The 12,971-nt window shown below is 52.4% G+C and overlaps 1 protein-coding gene across 1 annotated transcript; it reads left to right on the top strand.

The window, feature by feature from the left end:
- The first annotated feature begins 6,736 nt into the window (after positions 1-6,736).
- On the top strand, positions 6,737-10,556 carry MAGIX (MAGI family member, X-linked). Its single transcript, XM_017514237.2, has 6 exons — positions 6,737-6,826; positions 7,645-7,791; positions 8,632-8,714; positions 8,788-9,015; positions 9,115-9,286; positions 10,001-10,556. The coding sequence occupies exons 1-6, from the start codon at positions 6,778-6,780 to the stop codon at positions 10,309-10,311; spliced, it is 990 nt and encodes a 329-aa protein (XP_017369726.1). The 5' UTR covers positions 6,737-6,777; the 3' UTR covers positions 10,312-10,556.
- Positions 10,557-12,971: the final 2,415 nt, after the last annotated feature.

Genomic DNA, 12,971 nt, shown 5'->3' with positions numbered 1-12,971 from the left:
CCTCCCAAAGTGCTGGAATTACAGTGTGAGACACCGTGCCTAGCTATTATTATGGTTTTTGGTTTTTTGTTTTTTGTTTTTTGTTTTTTTTTTTTCAGATGGAGTCTTACTCTGTTGCTTAGGCTGGAGTGCAGTGGCATGATCTCAACTCACTGCAACTTGCACCTCCCAGCTTCAAGTGATTCTCCTGCGTCGGCCTCCCAAATAGCTGGGATTACAGGCACCCACCACCACACCCAGCTAATTTTTATCTCATGGTGAGACGAGGTTTCACCATGTTGGCCAGGCTGGTCTAGAACTCCTGACCTCCTGATCTGCCCTCCTCTGCCTCCCAAAGTGCTGGGATTACAGGCGTGAGTCACCACACCTGCTTCATTATTAGTCTCTGAGATAAAGTTTCACTCTCTCATTCAGGCTGGAGTGCAGTGGTGCAATCTCAGCTCACTGCAACCTCTGCCTCCTGGGTTAAAGCAATTCTCATGCTTCAGCCTCCCGAGTAGCTGGGACTACAGGTGCCCACCACCACGCCTGGCTAATTTTTGTAGTTTTAGTAGAGCCAGGCTTTTGTCATGTTGACCAGGCTGGTCCCAAACTCCTGGCCTCAAGTGATCCACCCACCTCGGCCTCCTGAAGTGCTGGGATTACAGGCGTGACCCACTACACCTGGCTGGGTAATTTGGGTTGAGGGTGATAAATTGATGAGGCCAAGAGGGGCATTGGTTTGAATCCACAGGGGGGCAGAACTAAGCGGGGGTTTGCTCCGCCACAGTGTGATTGTAATCAATATTAAAGATAAGCACCAACACTGCTACCAAATAGCTTGGCTGGGCACAGCACCAGCAATTTGGAAGCTTTGTTCCTAACTCTCTTGACAATCTTACCATGCATATCTCATCGCCCCCACTTTCCAGAGGGGTACATTGAGGTGTCAGACAATGCAGTGGCTGGAGTTCCTCCCTCATGTCTGCATCCTCTTGACACCCCCAGCCCTGCCAGCAGCCTCGGTGACACAAGCACTATTCTCTCAGCCCCAGTCCTTGCCCCTGCCCCCGGAATTTTGGCCCTGCTGGTGTCAGCTCTCTCAGTGAACACCTATCCAGCATCCTGGGGCCCCACCCCCACCCCTCCTAAGCAGGGAACATTCTGACACAGTGTGACTGTGGTGGGAGGAGGAATGGGATTGCTGTGAGAGAGGGCCTTTACTTTACCAAAGAAGAAACTGAGGGTCTGAGAGGCTCAGTAACCTGCCCAGCTTCCTGCAGCAAGCCAACAACGCCAGTTTCAGGCAGCTTACCTACAACACTTACTTGGTTGGTGACTATTTCACTACGGGATGTGGACACACTGTGTCCTAATGTCCATTCTGGCTGGTTGTGTAGCCTCTCTGGTTCACCTTTCAGAGGCCCGATGTTCTCATAGGTGAAAGGGGCTGAACAGTTCCTGCTTTCATTCCACCTGCAATCCCCTGCCTCTTCCACATCTGACCTGACCTTGTCTGAGAGAGGATACCCGGACCTCCTTCACTGCTTCTCCCAGTTCTTGTTGAGATTTCCAGCACCTAAATCTGGAGAGGGCAGCTTCCAATCTGGGGCTCCAGGTTTTAAGAACCTGTGGATGGGAGAGTCAGGTGCTTGCACACTGTGAAGGAGAGCTTGAGGCTCTGTAGCTCCATGGATGGAGGGGTCTTGTAGATTCCAAGGGCTGGGGACAGGTAGACGGTGAGGGGAGGCATCCAAACACTACACAGAACCTATTGACATGAATCAGGGAGTTGCCAACTGGATGGGAGGCTCGAGGGTCTGGGGATGGGGAACTGCTTCCAGGCTGGGAGGCATTCAGGCTTGGGGAGTCATGAAGGAATGAAGGGATCCAAGGACATCCTTAGGCATGAATTACGGGGGCAGAGACCCAGGATGCTGCATAGGTGTTCACTGAGAGAGCTGACACCAGCAGGGCCAAAATTCCGGGGGCAGGGGCAAGGACTGGGGCTGAGAGAATAGTGCTTGTGTCACCGAGGCTGCTGGCAGGGCTGGGGGTGTCAAGAGGATGCAGACATGAGGGAGGAACTCCAGCCACTGCATTGTCTGACACCTCAATGTACCCCTCTGGAAAGTGGGGGCGATGAGATATGCATGGTAAGATTGTCAAGAGAGTTAGGAACAAAGCTTCCAAATTGCTGGTGCTGTGCCCAGCCAAGCTATTTGGTAGCAGTGTTGGTGCTTATCTTTAATATTGATTACAATCACACTGTGGCGGAGCAAACCCCCGCTTAGTTCTGCCCCCCTGTGGATTCAAACCAATGCCCCTCTTGGCCTCATCAATTTATCACCCTCAACCCAAATTACCCAGCCAGGTGTAGTGGGTCACGCCTGTAATCCCAGCACTTCAGGAGGCCGAGGTGGGTGGATCACTTGAGGCCAGGAGTTTGGGACCAGCCTGGTCAACATGACAAAAGCCTGGCTCTACTAAAACTACAAAAATTAGCCAGGCGTGGTGGTGGGCACCTGTAGTCCCAGCTACTCGGGAGGCTGAAGCATGAGAATTGCTTTAACCCAGGAGGCAGAGGTTGCAGTGAGCTGAGATTGCACCACTGCACTCCAGCCTGAATGAGAGAGTGAAACTTTATCTCAGAGACTAATAATGAAGCAGGTGTGGTGACTCACGCCTGTAATCCCAGCACTTTGGGAGGCAGAGGAGGGCAGATCAGGAGGTCAGGAGTTCTAGACCAGCCTGGCCAACATGGTGAAACCTCGTCTCACCATGAGATAAAAATTAGCTGGGTGTGGTGGTGGGTGCCTGTAATCCCAGCTATTTGGGAGGCCGACGCAGGAGAATCACTTGAAGCTGGGAGGTGCAAGTTGCAGTGAGTTGAGATCATGCCACTGCACTCCAGCCTAAGCAACAGAGTAAGACTCCATCTGAAAAAAAAAAAACAAAAAACAAAAAACAAAAAACCAAAAACCATAATAATAGCTAGGCACGGTGTCTCACACTGTAATTCCAGCACTTTGGGAGGCTGAGGCAGGGGGATCACCTGAAGTCAGGAGTTCGAAACCAGCCTGGCCAACGTGGTGAAACCCCGTTTCTACTAATAATACAAAAATTAGCTGAGTGGGGTTGTGAATGCCTGTAATCCCAGCTACTCAGAGGTTGAGGCAGGAGAATAGTTTGAACTCAGGAGGTGGAGGTTGAGGTGAGCCAAGATCATGCCACTGCACTCCAGCTTGGGCGACAAGAGCGAAACTCCATCTCCAAAATAATAATAACGACAATAATAATAGTTAAAAAATAAACCAATTACCCCTTTTAGCCTCACCTCATTCAAGGATTAAGTCAATTTCTCTCACAGCCCCACGCAATTTATTAATTTAACAAAAGCTTATATTTATTTGTTTATTAGGGACAAAGTCTTGCTACATTGGCTAGGCTAGTCTCAAAATTCTGGCCTTAGTGATCTTCTCACCTTGGCCTCCCAAAGTGCTGGGATTACAGGCATAAGTCACCATGCCCAGCCTATTTTGAGAATTTATATTTTATTTTTTTAGGGACAGGGTCTTGCTCTGTCACTGAAGGTGGAGTGCAATGGCATGATCATAGCTCATTGTAACCTCAAAGTCTTGGGCTCAAGTGACCCTCCTGCCTCAGCCTCCCAAGTAGCTGGGACTGCAGGTGCATGCCACCATGCCCAGCTAATTTAAGTTTTTAAGGGGTTGAGATATAATTGACTTCAATTTGATAGGTTTTGAATATGTTTACATCAGTGAAACTATCACTATGGTGAAAATACTAAACAGGCTGGGTGTGGTGGCTCACCTCTGTAATCCCAGCACATTGGGAGGCTGAGGTGGGAGTACTTTTTGAAGCTAGGAGTTTAAGACCAGCCTGGACAACATAGTGAGACCCCCCGCCCTTGTCTCTACAAAAATGTAAAAAATTTCCAGGGCATGGTGGCACATATTTGTAGTCCTATCTACTCCGGAGGATCCCTTGAGCACAGGAGTTTGAGGTTACAGTGAGCTATGATTGCGCCACTGCAATCCAGCCTTCGTGACAAAATATGACCCTGTCACTTAAAAAAAAAAAATATTGCTCAGGAGGTGTTGATAAAAAAAGAAAAAGAAAAAAAGAAATACTGAGCATAACCATTTCTGCCAAAAGTTTTCTCTTGACCTTTGTATTTTCTCTTTCCTGACCTTTTGGCCCCCTCCCCCCAGGCAACCACTTATCCACTTTCTGTCACTGTACATCAGTTTGCATTTTATTAGATTTTTATATAAATGAAATCATACAGCATGTGCTTTTTTGGAGAGTGGGTCTGGCTTCTTTTACCATAATTATTCTTGAGATCTATCCAAATCCTTCATTGTTTTTCACTGCTGAGTTGTATTCCCCTGTATGAATATACCACAGTTTGTTAATTCATTCACCTATTTGTTTCTTTCAAAATTGTTTTCTTTTTAAGAAATGAGGTCTTCTTTTTTCTTTTCTTTTTTCTCTTTTTCTTTAAAGATGGAGTCTCGCTATGTTGCCCAGGCTGGAGTACGGTGGCTATTCACAGGCTCGATCCCACCACTGATCAGCACGGGAGTTTTGACCTGCTCCGTTTCCGATCTGGGCTGGTTCACCCCTCATTAGGCAACCTGGTGGTCCCCCACTCCCAGGTCACCATATTGATGCAGAACTTAGTGTGGACACCGGATCGGCATAGTGCACTACGGCCCAGAACTCCTGGGCTCAAGTGATCCTCCCACCTCAGCCTTCCGAGTAGCTGGGACTACAGGCACATGCCACTGCACCTGGCAAGAAATGGGATCTCATTATATTGCCTAGGCTGGTCTTGAACTCCTGGGCTCAAGTAATCCTCCTGCCTCCACCTTCACCCTCCCAAAGGGCTAGGATTACAGGCATTAGCATTTTTAAAATGGAGAAAATGTTCCTATGCTTTCACAATAGAGACAATGTTTTACTATGTTGCCCAGGTTGGTCTCCAACTCCTGAGTTCAAGTGATCCTCCCACCTCGGCCTCCCAAAGTGCTGTGATTATAGGCATGAGCCACTGGGCCTGGCCTGGCCTCATTCAACTATTTTTTTTTTTTTTTTTTTGAGATGGAGTTTCACATTGTCGCCTGGGCCGGAGTGTGGGGTGGCTTGATCTTGGCTCACTACAACTTCCACCATGTTCAAGCAATTCTCCTGCCTCGGCCTCCCGAGTAGGTGGGATTACAGGCGCCCGCCATTACACCAGGCTAATTTTTTTTGTATTTTTAGTAGACACGGGGTTTCACTATGTTGGCCAGGCTGGTCTCAAATGCCTGATCTCGTGATCTGCCCTCCTCTGCCTCCCAAAGTGCTGGGATTACAGGCCTGAGCCACCATGCCTGGCCTTATTCAACTATTAATGGGCATTTGGGTTATTTCCAGTTTTTGGATATTAACAAATATTATGGACTGGATTGTGTCCACCCATAAATATATATGTTAAAGCCCTAACCTCCAATGTGACTGTATCTGAAGATAGCTTCGTTAGGAGGAAATTAAGGCAAAATGAGGTCATTAAGGTGGAGGCCTAATCAGCTAGGACTGTAACCTTATAAGAAACAAAAGAGAGCAATCTCTGCCTCTGTGTGTCTCGCTCTCTCTCACCCCTTTACTCTCTTCATTCTCTTAATTCCATGTGAGGACACAGAAATTTGGTATCTGCAAGCCAAAAGGAGAGACCTCACCAGGAGCCAAATTGGCTGCCACCTTGATCTTGGACTTTCCAGCTTCCAGAACTGTGAGAAACATGTTGTTTAAGCCACCTAGTCTATGATATTTTGTTACAGTAGTTCTAAATGAATAAAACAAGAAATGAAGCTGGCTATGAACATTTGTAACACAAGGCTGTGTAGATGTATGCTTTCTTTTAGATAAAGACTCATGAGTGGAATGGCTGGCTCATACGTACACCTACATTTAACTTTTTTTTTTTTAGACAAAGTTTCGATCTTGTTGCCCAGGCTGGAGTGCAGTGATGAGATCTCGGCTCACTGCAACCTCTGCCTCCTGGGTTCAAGTGATTCTCCTGCCTCAGCCTCCTGAGTAGCTGGGATTACAGGCGCATGCCACCACACCTGGCTAATTTTGTATTTTTAGTAGACACGGGTTTTCTCCATGTTGGTCAGGCTGGTCTCGAACTCCTGACCTCAGGTGATTCCCTGGCCTCGGCCTCCCAAAGCACTGGGGTTATAGGCATGAGTCGCTGTGCCTGGCCATGTATGTTTAACTTTTTTTTTTTTTTTTTTTTGACACGGGGTTTTACCATGTTGATCAGGCTGGTCTTGAACTCCCGACCTCAGGTGATCTGCCAGCCTTGGCCTCCAAAGTGCTTGGATTACAGGTGTGAGCCACCATGCCCGGCCACGTTAAACTTTTAAAGACACTACCAAACTGTTTTCTAAAGTTGCAACATCATTTTACATTTCCACTTGTGGTATAGGAGTTCCATTTCCTCCATATCTTCAGCAACAGTTGGTATGGTCTGACTTTTAAATTCTAACTAGGACCTTTAGTTAACAGAGCGCGGAGCCTGCATCAGCCTGAGGCCAAGCACTCCTGCTGGCTCCCACAGCCTGGCCTCCTTGCTGGCCGCCAGGTAGGTCACCGCGCGGGTCCAGGAGCTAGGCACGGGACCAGCCAGCCTCAGCCTCCAGGGCCTGGGCAGGCCGCCAGGTGAGCGCGCCTCAGCGCTCAAAACTCGTCGCTGGCTGCCCTGCGTCTACTCGGCGACTACTGGCCATGGAGCCGCGCACAGGGGGCGCCGCGGACCCTAGGGGGAGCAGAGGAGGTACAGGGATTGGGGGTGCTGGGGAAGGACAGGGCGAGTCACAGCCACCCTCGTCCCGCCTATCTGCTCCACATTTTTTTCTTCTGACAGGTGGTAAACAGAGCTGCTCTGGCGCCCAAGTGGCGGTGACAGGGGGCAGGGGCCCAGCGATGGAGGCTGGGCTTGAGGTCCCCTACCCACACCTACACGAGAGCGAAACGCCTGCACACCAGAGCAGGGGAGGGGCTCTCAGGAGTCTCCAGGGAGATGTGCAGACTTGCGGGGAGGGGTCTGTCCGTGGTCACTGGGGACACCTGAGCTCTCAGGGTCTGTAGTGAAATGAGGGTAGGGGAGCTGGGGGTCCCTGGGGACCTGTGGAGGGGGAATCTGGAGGCACATGGGTCATGGGGGGAACGGGCCTCCTGAGGGAATTCATGGGGATAGCAGGGGTTGCCTAGGATACCTAGAGTGGGAATTGGGGGACCCAGGGCTACGGGGTCAGGTCATGTTCTCCCAGAATATCTGGGGGAAACGGGGTCCCCGGAGATACCGTGGGCGAAGAGTTGGGCGTCCAGGGTGATTAGGGGGTAGTCGAGGACCTCACAGGGTGTTAAGAGGTGTCCAATACTATTACAGTCAAACAGCAATCTCCAGGGACAACGTGAGGGCAGGCGGGGGTGCACCGGCTACCCGCGTTGGTTGGGGATCGGGTGAGGGGAGGGACAGCGGCGACCTCCGGAACTATTGAGAGAGTGGCCAGGGATCCCCGGGTATCCTGAGGGCGTGGGGGTGGGCCGAGGCCGAAGGTTGACGCTGACCTGTCCCCTTCTCCCGTGCAGGCCGCGGAACCTCTCAGCCGGCGGGCGCCAGCGCCCGACGGCTCCTGGCGCGGCTGGACGCGCGCCCCCTGGCGGCGCGAGCTGCGGGCGACGTGGCGGCGTTGGTACGCAGGGCAGGTGCCACATTGCGCCTGCGCCCCAAGGAGGGTGCGTGTTCGGAGAGGAGCTGGGTTCAGAGGGGCAGGCCCCGGGGATCTGCAGCTACTGCCCTGTCTTGGGTGGAGCCAAGGGGTGCGATTGGGGGGGCGGGGCTCGGAGGGTGCTTCGAGTGGGTGGAGCCTTGGGCTTATCCTAGAATATTCCTTGAGGGTTATCGCAGTAGGCGAGGGCCAGATTAGTTGAGAGTGCGGGGCTGTCTTCTGAAGTCTAGAAGGAGTAAAAAAAGAGAAAGAAAATAAAAAAAGAAAAAAAAAGTGAGAGTGCGGGGCTGGATCCCTGTTCTGGCCGATGGGGCTTGGAGGGTCCTTTCCGAGGAGGTGGGGCCTGGAGCGTGCTGGGGGCGGGCATGCAGCGAAGGGGCAGGCCTGAAATGTGAGTCACGGGGGTAGAGCCTATAGGCCCATAGGGGCGGGGCTTGAGATGTCAGGAATGGGATGAGAGTTAGAGGCTAATTAGAGGGCGTGCTCTGGAAGGTTTGGGAGCCAAATTTTGGAGTAGCACCCTTCAGGGTGGGCCGAATGGTGTTATTTGAGGAATGTGTTCTGCGTGTTGTTAGAGGGAGATAGGAAGGCCTGGAAGATTATTCACATGGGTGAGCCCAGGATTGTTTGTTAAGAAGGTGGGGTCCGAATAGTTATTTGTTTGGGCTGAGAGCCTTTAAAAGATTACTTGAGGGGATGGTGCCTAGTGAAATGGTGGGCCAGTTTGTAAATGAGCTGCAGGGGCTAGGCAAATAGATAAGGTTGGAATGTTAACTCAGGGAGCAGGTCCTAGGTAGTTTCCATGGCATGTCCCCCCACAGCCCTTTCCACCACTTTTCTTCCCCAGCTGTTAGCGTGTTGGACTCTGCAGACATAGAGGTCACAGACAGTCGCCTGCCTCATGCCACTATTGTGGATCACCGGCCCCAGGTACCAACTCATCCTTCTATTAGAGGCCACCTGCCTCGGGGCAATCTATGTACACCCGTGTCCTTTATTCCAGCACCGTCGGTTAGAGACATGTAACAAGCCTCCGCAAGTGATCCAGGGTAAGGCACGTAGTGCTCCAAAGCCCTCCCAGGCCTCTGGTCATTTCTCTGTGGAGCTGGTCCGCGGTCACGCAGGCTTTGGCCTCACCTTAGGTGGGGGCCGGGATGTGGTTGGGGATGCTCCGCTGTCCGTCCGGGGGCTGCTGAAGGATGGCCCGGCACAGCGCTGTGGTCGTTTGGAGGTGAGCCCTGAAGCCCCTTCCACTGGTAGGTGCTATCCCTCCCTTTGTTGGGATGCTCTCCTTTTGCCTTTCCAACACTACTGCCTTGCACTCTTGCAGGTCGGGGACCTAGTGCTCCACATCAACGGAGAGTCAACGCAGGGCCTCACCCATGCCCAGGCTGTGGAGCGGATCCGAGCTGGAGGCCCTCAGCTCCACCTGGTGCTTCATCGGCCTCTAGAGACCCACCCTGGCAAGACACGAGGGGTGGGAGAGCCCCAAAAAGGAGTTGGTGGGTTTCCCAAGGGAGAGAAGTCAGAGATCAGTGAGGAGAAGGGAGAGGTTCACAGAGCGGAGAGGCTGAGATTCTGGGTAGGAAGGGTTTGGTGGTCTCTGTGGGGAGAGTCTGCAAGAGGTCATGGTATTCTCACAAGTAGGAGCAGGGAGGGGTACAGGGTCCCAGGATAGGAATAAAGCAGGGGCAGGGAGGGGTGTCAGTCCCAAGGATAGGGATTTCAGAGGATGGGCTTTCCAGGTACTGCGGGGAGAGAAGGGAAGGGGTCTGGGATAAAAGCAAGTGTTTGGAAGGAAGGGTCTTAGTTCTCAGAGGGGAAGGCAGAAATGGGAGGAAATGGGAAGGAGATCCAGAGGGTATCGGGTCTAGTGCTGAAAAACAGAGTCGGTGATTTGGGAGTCAAGGGAGGTGGGATGAGAGGAGAGAGTAGGGGATCCTAGATGAGAGGTGCTTGATTTCCTTTGGAGACTGTGGGAAATGATTTCTGAGGGCCATGTTCTGGATCCAGGAGGGGAGGGGTCTTGGGAAAGGAGGTGCTGGGGTTGTGAGGGGCTGTGCTGGCCCCAGAAGGCCTCGAGAGGAGATTTTTCTAAGGGCCAAGTTCTTAGTCTCCCGCAGCCTTTGGGTTATTCTGTCCACCCCCGGCCAAAAGCCCTGATTTCCCTTCCCTACTTCACCACCCAATCTAACCCGTAGCCCCGCCATTGCCAGATCGCAGCGCAGATCCTGGAGGGCCGGAGGTGATGGGGTCTCGCAGCAGCAGTACTTCCCCAGTTCAGCACCCTCCATCCTGGACGACACTCAAGAAGACCCGGGGCAGCCCGGAGCCTAGTCCAGAGTCAGCCGCCGGTGGCCCCAAGGTTTCTCCTCCTGAGCGCCTCACTGAGGATCCCAACGATCAGATCCCTGGTTCCCCGGGTCCCTGGCTAGTGCCCAGCGAGGAACGGCTCTCGCGGGCCCTAGGGGTCCGGGGGGCAGCGCAGCTCGCTCAGGAGATGGCAGCCGGAAGGCGGAGGCACTGAACCTACCTCTGACAGCTCGGGGCTCACTAATTACCGCCCAACCTGGATCCGGCGCTTCTGGCAGCCCCGCACTTGGCACCTCCCCAGATCTTCCACTTGGTCTGGTCCCCCCTCCCGCTGCGCAGTGGCTCTGCCCGCACTCCCCTCGCAGCGTCAGTGGTACAACCCTTCCAGCCCGGCCAGCCTGAACTTCTGGTTCTGGGGCTGGCGGTGGTGTGTGTGTGTAATAAAATGGTTCGATCCGGTCTTGGCTTGCCAGGTGCTCGAGGCGGGGTAGGGCTGCTCAGAGCACTCTGTAAAGGAGCGAGTGGGTCGATCCTGTTTAGAGTAATCGCTGACGTGCTTCGTGCAGCTGGTTTCCTGCTTGCACACAGTTCTTTGCTTCTGCCTGCCGGTTCTCAGCCCGGTGTGCTTTCTCCCCATTCTTTTTCTCTTTACCGTCCCCTGCTCCTCTCCTTATTCATTCATTTCACCTTTTTGGAGGTGTGCAGGGGCTCACACATAAATTATTGTGCATGGCATGGTGGGCCTGTCGTGGCGGGACTACACCAGTGTACCCACAGTCCTGGCTCGGAATCATCCAGACCCTCAGCTGACGTCGGGATAGCAGCAGGGTGAAGCAGGGCGGCTTCCTTCGCCAGGGGCCTGTGGTCTCCCACTTCCGGCCTAGTCGGCCAGCTTTTGCTGGCACCTAGGCTACCACTCTCCGGGCACCAGCTGGGGACCTGGAGCCCCCTTTGGGGCGGAGCAGGGAAGGTGTGAGTCAGCGCCCCCGGGCGGGCCGGGCTAAAAAAGGCTGTTAGAACCTTTGGGCCGTGCCCCTATTTTCCGTACATGGTGAAGAACTGCAGCCGGGCTTGTGTGCACACGCCACACACTGGGCGTTCCTGGCCCTGGGAGAGGCCCAGAGTTTCCTTCACCCTGGGAACAGAGCCCCACAGCCACGGCTTATATGGCCAGCGGACTCCAACCGGTGTAGCCGCGAGGAAGGCGCTGGCAGAGGACAGAAATGTCCAGTCACCTCCGCTGTCACCACATCCTGAGCACTCGGCCCCATCCCCCCCAGGAGGGAAGCTGTGGTCTGACGGAATGGGCAACTTTTGCTCCTGTGGGGAGAAGACGCAGAAGGAAGAAAGAAATTAAAGGACCTGGTGGGGCGCGGTGGCTCACCCCCATAATCCCAGCACTTTGGGAGGCCGAGGCTGGCGGATCACCTGAGGTCGACCAACATGGAGAAACCCCGTCTCTACTAAAAATACAAAAATTAGCCAGGGGTGGTGACATGCGCCTGTAGTCCCAGCTACTCGGGAGGCTGAGGCAGAATAGCTTGAACCTGGGAAGCAGAGGTTGTTGTGAGCCAAGATTAGCACCATTGCACTTCAGCCTGGGTAATAAGACTGAAACTCTGTGTCAAATTAATAAATAAAAATAAAAGAAAAGAGAAAGGAAAAAAGAAAATAAAGAAATTAAAGGACCCGAATGCGAGAGTCCAGGTGGCCTTGTAGGGGAAAGAGGAACAGTGAAGACAAGTTGCGAGAGCTGGGAGCTGGAGGGTGAAGAGGTGAACACTGAGTGGTTAGAGCTGCAGATAGACATTGTGGGAGAGTGTGCCAGGGTGGCTTCCAGCTACCCCTGACTCAGAGCCTGGTAGAGGTGTGGTTCTTCAGAAGTCAGCAAAGGGCTCAAAAGCCCCAGTCCTATAAATACAGTCCCACCCAGGGGACTAATAATAGTAACCCCAGCCAGCATGTACTTAGTTTTATCTTTGCTACTGGCTTTATTGCAATATTTATTTTCATCTACAGTAGTTGCACATCCACTCAATGATCCAAATATGTCCGTTTCACAGAGGAGGAAAGTGAGGCCCAGGGAGCGCAGATAGCTTGAAAGAAGACGGTCAAAGCACGATTTAATCAAGGCCTGATTTCCAAGACTGTCCTCTTAATTTCACCTGCATTGACAAGTATTCATTGAACCCCAACTGTATACATTGCACTGTGCTAGGTACTGTGGAGATGCTGGAGGAACAAGACATAAAATTTCTATCTTTGTGTAGCTGAGGGTAAACAGATGTCAGACAAAAAAGACAAGAAAATGAATAAACAAGAAACCAGGCTGGGCGCAGTGGCTCACACTTGTAATCCCAGCACCTTGGGAGGCCGAGGCTGGCAGATCACCTGAGGTTGAGAGTTTGAGACCAGCCTGACCAACATGGAGAAACCCCATCTCTACTAAAAATACAAAAATTAGCTGGGCATGGTGGCAGGTGCCTGTAATCCCAGCTACTCGGGAGGCTGAGGCAAGGAGAATTGCTTGAACCTGGGAGGTGGATGTTGCAGCAATGAGCCAAGATCCTGCCACTGCACTCCAGCCTGAGTGACAGAGCAACACTTCGTCTCAAACAACAACAACAAACAACAACAACAACGACGACGACAACAACAAAACCCATTTCAGGACAGACATGGTAGATCGTGCCTGTAGTCCCAGCACTTTGGGAGGCTGAAGCGGGTGGGTTACTTGAGCCTATGAGTTTGAGACCAGCCTGGGCAACATAGAGAGTCCTCCTCTCTACAAAAAATTGAAAAAAATAGCTGGGTGTGGTGGCTCATGTCTGTAGTCCCAACTACTTGGGATGCTGAGGTGGGAGGATCACTTGA

This window comes from Cebus imitator, unplaced genomic scaffold (genome assembly GCF_001604975.1).
Source record: "Cebus imitator isolate Cc_AM_T3 unplaced genomic scaffold, Cebus_imitator-1.0 Scaffold520, whole genome shotgun sequence".
Taxonomy (NCBI): Eukaryota; Metazoa; Chordata; class Mammalia; order Primates; family Cebidae; genus Cebus; species Cebus imitator.
Note: the sequence above shows the minus strand (reverse complement) of the source record. Positions and strands in the feature narration are given on the sequence as shown.

What these genes read in the sequence shown, in the direction of transcription:
- MAGIX (XM_017514237.2), top strand. Translation starts at nt 6,778, where the DNA reads ATGGAGCCGCGCACAGGGGGCGCCGCGGACCCTAGGGGGAGCAGAGGA. An exon ending in AGCGCTGTGGTCGTTTGGAG is followed by an intron (nt 9,016 to 9,114) that starts GTGAGCCCTGAA and finishes GCACTCTTGCAG; the next exon opens with GTCGGGGACCTAGTGCTCCA. An exon ending in AGAGCCCCAAAAAGGAGTTG is followed by an intron (nt 9,287 to 10,000) that starts GTGGGTTTCCCA and finishes CGCCATTGCCAG; the next exon opens with ATCGCAGCGCAGATCCTGGA.